The 7,944-nt window shown below is 38.6% G+C and overlaps 1 protein-coding gene across 1 annotated transcript in view; it reads left to right on the top strand.

Moving 5' to 3' along the window:
- The first annotated feature begins 537 nt into the window (after positions 1-537).
- Positions 538-7,944, top strand: part of LOC112146766 (SEC14-like protein 1) — a 14,278-nt gene continuing 6,871 nt past the window's right edge. Inside the window, exons 1-7 of the mRNA XM_024272747.2 lie at positions 538-725; positions 929-1,007; positions 5,281-5,430; positions 5,555-5,686; positions 5,879-6,007; positions 6,612-6,789; positions 6,900-7,009. Coding sequence (XP_024128515.1) covers positions 945-1,007; positions 5,281-5,430; positions 5,555-5,686; positions 5,879-6,007; positions 6,612-6,789; positions 6,900-7,009 — 762 coding nt within the window. The 5' untranslated portion in view covers positions 538-725; positions 929-944. The remainder of the gene's footprint in view (positions 726-928; positions 1,008-5,280; positions 5,431-5,554; positions 5,687-5,878; positions 6,008-6,611; positions 6,790-6,899; positions 7,010-7,944) is intronic.

Below are 7,944 nucleotides of genomic sequence, written 5' to 3'. Positions count from 1 at the left end.
TTTGGTATTAGGGAGAGAATTTGGACAGTCTCTCTCATTCTATGCTAAAGGTGAAGCAGGCACTTGAAGTTTACTTATATACGGTATCTACATTTTGTAAACTTAAAATGTTTCAATTTTGTCTGAGGAAGTATTCAGTTAGTATACTACACTACACATACGGTCTATGGTAGACTTGCTATTCTTTTCAGACACAATGAAACAAAATTCAAGTGTAGGCTATTTATTACTAAGGGCAGCTTTGCCATTTAAGTGAAATGTTCCATTAGTATTACTGTTATTATAATCATCATTACTTTTAATTAGCAAGCAAAAAATGTAAAACGTGTATGAATATATAAAATTTTAAGTAGTAAAATGTGTTGCACGACTGTCCAACAAAGTACAGGCCTAATAAAGAAAAAATATAGAAGAAAAATTATTAAATTAACGACTTTTTAGCTGTCTGGTGAGGGCTAAACAGTGGCAGTAGGCCATTTCACTGGAAAAACATTTATTCCTTCATGAAACCTGTGGAAAGGCTGGTCGCGCGCGCACTTCCGGTTTACGTGCAAGGGGCGGAGTCAGCTGCGTGAAGGCTGACGCAAGCTTTGTTTGAGTTTTTTTTTTTTAACTGAACCGCTGCACTTTCATTGACCGTACAGCTGTGTGACATAATGAACTCCGTCATAGCAGGACAGCTTCAGTGAGGCTCCAAAACTCTTTTTTTGATATTTAAATTCACCGTAAGTTCATTGTTTTTCTTCCTTCTTTGCGAAAAAAAGTTCATTTTTGCAAGTTTTTGTGACAAACCTAATGTAAAAAAAATATGAGTTTGTTTAGTTTCTACATGTATATGTTTTATGATATGACGAAAACAATGTCTTGTTTTAGACTTTGACGCTACTTTAGCTAGCTTAAAAACAACCCGCGTGCGTGTTGTCTACAGGTGGGAGTTAGACATCATGGTGCAGGAGTACCAGTCACCGGTTCGGGTTTACAAGTACCCCTTTGAGTTGGTCATGGCGGTGAGTGTTTCCCTTCAGGGGTCAGCGTTCCTCCTGCTGCGTTTGAAACGGAGATAAGAGTCCATGGTTCAGCCGTGACAAACACTTTAGCTGATGATTCAGCCTCATTAGCCTCCACTTAAAAACGCAGTTGCTCAGACGTTAGCTTTGGTTGCGGGGAACACGGTTATTAGCCGGCTGCATGCTGGGATAGAGCTGCCCAGCAAAGCTTTATTAAATGTTAAACAGCTGCACTAAGCATATTAGCAAAGGTTCTGTTTGGAATATTTAGCTCATTTATAGTTCTACTGAAGGCTTTGGTGCTGCATCTCAATGGAACTGACACCATTTAAAAAAAGCATTTTGCCCTGAAGCACTTTGTGAAAAATGTTTTAGGAGAGTGTTATTACCTAATATTTGCATTTTTTCACTTATGCAGGAAAATAAAGGTCCTCACTGCTTTAACTGACCTTATTCCAAATACCCATCCCTCTGACAGATAAACAAGGAGGTCAGGAGGTGCAGAATAAAGCTAGATGAAGGTGTTTGTTTAATCTTTGCTTTCTTCAGATTTTAAGAGGTTTCTTAACTGACTTAAAACACTTTATTTTTTTGTTCTTAATGCTATTATAGAGGCTGCATTCAAAGATGAATCGGAAAACTCACTACTTATTTAAAGAAAATCTTAAAAAATGTGAACTTTTTGTCACTTTTCAGTCAATTTTTCTCAATTTAGATGATTTATGTGTGTGCCTTTTTTGAGGATTTGCTGCTACGAAAGCAAAAACTATTCAAAAGCTAAGAAGTTGTGAGGAGAAAATCAAGAAGGTCCCACTCCGATTATCGTGTGATCTATTGTAAAAGCTTTCCCAGTTGTCATTTAATTATTATTATTATGATTTTATGCCAAAATAATAATAAAAAAGTGTTTTTATTAGAAAATAATTTCTGCAGTATTGATTCATTAGAAATTCACCTCTGAATTGTGGGTGGGACTGTTGACGCAGAGTAAACCTGTTTCTACTTCCCAACATAATTCCCAACAAATTTTCTTAATATATGTCACAAGACTCAATGTTAAAAACATGAATTTCATTGAAGTGGATCGTTAAAACGTTTTTTTGGTCTCTTAGTGTCATCAAAGATGGTGTTTGCAAAGACAAATAGGAAAACTCACATACTCATTCATAAAAAAACATCCGAAAGCCAGATAATTGTGATGTTTTGTTCCTTTTTAGTCTATTTTTCACAATTTTGGTGAACTTTTTTAGTCTCTTTTAATAATTTGCTTCCATTGAAGCAAAAAATACTTAGAAATTATGAGGAGAAAAACAAAGAGGCTGGGTGACCTTACCCTGGCACAGTTCTTAAACACGACAGATGCCTTCAAATCTGAGCTCCTTCCACATTATGTATTTTTAAGCTCAAATCCATAAACATTTTATTATGTTTTGCTGTTTGTATTCACTTCAGGCGATTAAATACAAATAGAACATCTTCTTAATTTCTTCTGTAAAAGTCATTACGCCTGCTGTTTTCTTTTTGCCCTCGATGCCTGAAAAAAAAAGGATTATTTTGAGAAATGAAATTCAGTCGTGCACAGTTTATTAAAGCTCTTGGTTGTCAGCGAAAAGTTGACTCATTGCAGGTGATGTAAGCCAGAGATAAAAGGTCTTATCAGAGTTCATGAGCAGAAAAGTCTCCATCTGCTTTTATGTAGCACAGTATGTTCTGATTTCACTACAGATAAAGTGACAAAAATGCTAATTTTTAAACGTGTGCTGGGAAACTAGCTTCACTATGTTGTTGTTTTTTTTTTTCTTTTCTCAGTTTCTCACTCAAATCTTTATTACTGAGCTTTAGGGTCTTTAAAATAGCAAGGATTCTGGGTAAAGTAACGGCCTCACAAACGGGAAAATGAATACAGATTACAAGGAAAAGCTGTTTTAAATTAAACCCTTTTTTCACCCTATCCAAGTCTGTTTCCTCTTCCTCCAAGTTACACATTAAGCCAAAGCCATGTCCAATGTCTTCAGTGTCCTCAAATACTCTGCAGCTCAGGCTTCTTCTTTACCATTCAGTCAAAGTTAATATGATAGACTGTGAAGTAATTATATGCCTTTCATGTGAAAGGATCTCTCTGTGTTAAAAGAAAAAAAAACGTAATAGCTTTTGTGAGAAGCATAAAGGAGAGACGCCGGCTAGCTTTTCCATTCATCACGCTGGGGTCTCATTAGCTGCAGGCTAATCCCGTCACGGACAGAGCATAACTCCAGACACAGGCTCTCATCAGTGTCCAGGATACACCGTTATACCTGCACCCATCCACATCGGGGTCATCCCTTTGGTGACATGTAGCAAAGAAAAAAAACGGATGGGATGAACTTTATTTTGCAGATTGAAAACTCCAATCATCTTTTGAGCTATTCTAAAAGTGTTCCCAGTGATCTTTCAATCAGGATTATGCTTTTTTTTTGTTTTTTATTACCCAAGTCAAAAAGCACTTTTTTAAATGCATGTTTACCCCATTGTGTTCAAATCTGGACAAGAGGGGAGATGCTTCTTCTTTTTTTTTACTGTTTACTAGCACATGTCCGCCTCCTACATTTAGAAGAGACTTAGTACAAAATGTCAAAATGGTGCAAATCTCACAAATCTCGCTCCAGGCTTTTTCTTTCACAGCTCTATTCCAATTTATGAAAGACTTGGCGTCATGGAATTCTAGCCAAACTCAAACTGCAGTTATTAATTTGTCCTTCGTGATCAGTTTTCAAATGCTTGATACTTCCGTGAATAAAATGGGACCCCATCCAAACGTCACTACCAATCCCTAATTAGTGAAAGTTAAACCTGGTTTAACTTTCAGCTGCCCTTAGCAGACACATGTTTTGCACTTAGAGCTTGAAAGCAGTCATAGGAACTTTCAGAGCTACGTGTGATTGACGAGTTATGAACATAGAAGCCCATGAGGTGTGTGTACATGGATTTACATAGGGTTTTTATTAGCAGTGGCTGCGTGAACATGCGCTGCCGAGGGGGCAGTGAACGTAGCTTTAGAAATTTGCCTCACAGTTGAAGCAAATTTGATCACCCAGCATATTTTTCAGGTATAAAATTAGCTCTTTTTCTCCTGATTCCAAATGATTTGAATACAAAAATACTCAGAAATGCAATTTTAAGCTTATTTTCCTTAATATATTTACGCTGTCATCAAAAAAATGCCTCAAGAACATGTTAAAAACTACATTTTTATTGGAGTGGATCTTCAAGCAATGTCACAAGTTTGTTTTACATTAAATATGTCTACATTTATTGTGCAATATGTGTAAACTTTTAAGAACTTCGGTTAAAAGTAAAACAAATACATTTGCAGACTTACAATATGTCGATTTACCTCCTGATTAGGGTTGAAATTATTCAGTCAAGCCACGATTCGATTCATAGTTTTAAAGTCACAATTTTGATTATTTCCACACACAAACACACACACACTCACAGCGAGCCTGCATGAAGAAATGTCACCAGCTCTGCATTTCTAAATTTAGGCCCAGGCTACAAACCAATGTTTAAATTTTCTGTGAATATGTATGAGTTTGAATCGTCTTTTTACCAATGCACGAAGAATCGTTACATGCTTACTCCTGATTGAGCCTCTTCTGAACTGTCTTATTTCATACTTGTGTGTTTATTACTGAAAAATAAATGGGATTCAGGAGGCATAAGAATATCCGATTGCTTTGAAAACTCAACTCAACTTTGAAACTTTCTAGATTTAGAAATAAAGATAATTAAGTTTACTCTCCGTACTTGCATAATTTTATTACCAAACGTCAGCTTTTATAAACTTGCAAACCTCAAGTGGCAAAAGGCAGCCGTCCAGATCCTGATTTCCACGCCCTCCCTTGGTTACCTGTTAATATTTTGCCATTAGAGTCACACGGACAGACAGCTTTTACTGCCGATCCTGCAATGACTGTCTTGTGACTCCATCAATATTGACAGGTGAGGGCTGGTTAAACTGGCTACAACAGATGGTCATACGCCGCGCGCTGTAAAAGTCGCTCCGTGCTTGTAAAAGCCGGCTGTGCTGCAGGTTGGGAGCGTTCACAAACATAAAAAAATTCCTGTTCTTGAATAAACAGTGCTGAATGCCTCCTGGCCTGACAGAAATCACATGCTTTTTAGTCAGCAAATAGTGTGACAAACAGGTTAGAAATGTTTATGGAGGATGTTTCAAGTGCGAAATGCAGACGAGAGAAAAGCTCATTATAGTTTGTGTCCTTTTCCCGTTCAGGCATATGTGCGGAGATTCCCAAAGTGCGCTTTGATCCCCATGTTTGTCGACAGCGAGGTCATCAACCAGAGTCGAAGCAAAGACGGCTCGGTCCTCGTGACGGAGAGGCGCTGCACCATCGATGTGGACGCCCCCCGACTCCTCAAGCGGGTACATCTGTTCAGTTTTCAAGCAAAGAAAAACTTTTTCATTTGCATTTTACTGTTAAATGAACATGTTTCTCAAAAAAATAAATAAGTAAATCGATCCCTGAAGCACCTTTCCCTGCTTGCAGATTGCAGGTGTAGAGTACCTGTACTTCATCCAGAAGAACACTATGAACTACAGAAACAGAACCCTCCACATCGAAGTCCACAATGAGACCTTCTCTAACAGGGTCACCGTCCGCGAGTTCTGCAGCTACACGGTGAGCCTCATCATTTTGCTGCTGTCTGTTGTTGTTGTTGCTCAGCACCTCGCGTTCTCATGCCTTCAGGAAATAAACCTGTGATGCATTAATTATTCATCTTTATTCTCGTGATGTTCTCAACGGCAAAACAAAAGAGTTTGACAGGTTTTTTTTGAATTGTTGTTGATGTTCTGGGCGCTACCTTCACAGGTTCATCCAGAGAACGAGGACTGGACGTGCTTCGAACAGGCCGCAAGTCTGGATATTAAGTCCTTTTTTGGCTTTGAGAGCACTGCAGAGAAGATAGCCATGAAACAGTACGCTGCTAGTATCAAGAAGGTTGGTCTTTACCTAAATGTGGTTCTAAAACATCTAGCTGTATTTGAGGGATCTAGATCAACTCCTTTTAATTCAGTAGAATATTTTAGAGAAAAAAAATTTGATCCATCATAAACCAAAATATACTGATTATAAAGCTCTAAAAATAGATTTAGTTCGGTGGAAATGTCAAATTATTATAAATTTTTACCTCTTATAATATCTAATACTGCTAGAGTAAAAAAAAATGCTAAAATTAAATTACTTTTTTTCTATATAAAAACAAAAATTGGGGAGTTTTGACCCAAAAACTAGGTTATTTTATTTGTATTTTTTCCTATCAGTGTTTTATTCGTTTTTTTTTTATCAAATCTGCTAAAAGTTTTTTTTTTTACACATAAACGTGTCTCATTTTAATGTCACTATTTTAATCATTTTAAGCATTTACAGTGAAAATTGCAACTATATAAGTATGTCAAATGCAGCTGATATTCAAAATGCTCAACTAAAAAAGAATTAAAAAAAACTTTAATTTTTGGCAGACTTTAGCTGAATCCAAACAAGTTGTGGAAATCTCAATGTTTGCTACTTCCATGATCCTCAGTTGAGCCTCTGCTGTTGTCAGGGTAAAGAAATAATCGAGCATCACCTCGGAGAGCTGCAGGAAGAAGGAATAACTCGCATACCTCGTTGGACCGCCTCCACTGAATGCACAAGGCCGACCCTCTCCGCTGCCATCCCAGTGAGCGCTGGCGGAGACGAGCAGGCGGGTACTGCAGAGCTGGTGGCCGGTTCACCCGATGGTCAGTGCGCCCCCACTCGCCGCTCCACCTTCACCGTGAGAAGCAGACGGCTCCATTTGAAGCGTGCAATATGGGTTAACTCTGGGTTTTAAATGTGTTTTGGCCTGTAGATAAATTGGATGCTGACTACATCAGACGTTACCTTGGTGATTTAACGCCTCTGCAGGAGAGCTGTCTAATCCGACTGCGTCAATGGCTGCAGGAAACCCACAAGGGCAAGGTCACTTATGCACAAACGCAGCACTCTGTGCAGTTATGTACCTTCATCTCCAGGCTCATCGTGCAGCTTCTGCTGAGCTCATACTTCCACACTCAACTCTGCTGCCTTGCTCAGCTACACTTCTGGGACGAACACCTCAGCGTAAAAAAGTTGTTTTCTATTCATCCCTTTGGCTGAACGCGTTTGATCTTCGTATCCTCGACCATACACAACATTCCAGGATTACCCCGATTAAGAGATGATGATAGGACACTTCACTGTGCACATAATCCAGACGAGGTAATAAAGCCTGTTTGCCTTTGGTAGACATGCGTGTGCCCCAGTTGCACATTTTTAAAGCCTTCTGGAATTGTCGCCACATTTTACAACGCAGACACATTCCCTTCATGTTTTACGATACACGCCGCCCTGGGTCCCAGTTGTGCTCGCAAAACAGGACTGGAGGAAAAAAGGAGAACGCACGTTTGGGTTGGAAAAGACAGAAGAGCTCCAAGAGAAGGCTGGAGTCATTACTAAGACTGTGGCATGTAAATAGGAATATTAATACCATGTCCTATATGCAACTCATGTATATTTATGACTTTTTTTTCACTGTTGGGTCAATTGTGTGAATATGTTGCTACTTTAGTGTGTTTTAATACTTTACCAAGAAAAAAACTGGTGAGTCAAGTCTTTTATTTTCCTAATTTAGGCAGATATAACCACATTTCTACTCAGCTCAGGTGATTTCTTTTTGTTTTTTAGCTGAAATAACCTGTATTAGCTCAGTTTTTTTGGATTCTTTGTCTGGAAAAAGTGAGTCCTCCTGCACCAGTTACCAAGGAGACCAGCTTTATGCAGCTTCGATTCAAGCTCTACTGTAACGCGTTCACACCAAAAAGGCTCGGAGTCCTCGTTCTTGCTGGAATTCCTGCACTTTGATCCGTCCTAAGGAA

This window comes from Oryzias melastigma, linkage group LG8 (assembly GCF_002922805.2).
Source record: "Oryzias melastigma strain HK-1 linkage group LG8, ASM292280v2, whole genome shotgun sequence".
Lineage (NCBI taxonomy): Eukaryota > Metazoa > Chordata > Actinopteri > Beloniformes > Adrianichthyidae > Oryzias > Oryzias melastigma.
This window is presented reverse-complemented; position numbering and strand designations above follow the sequence as displayed.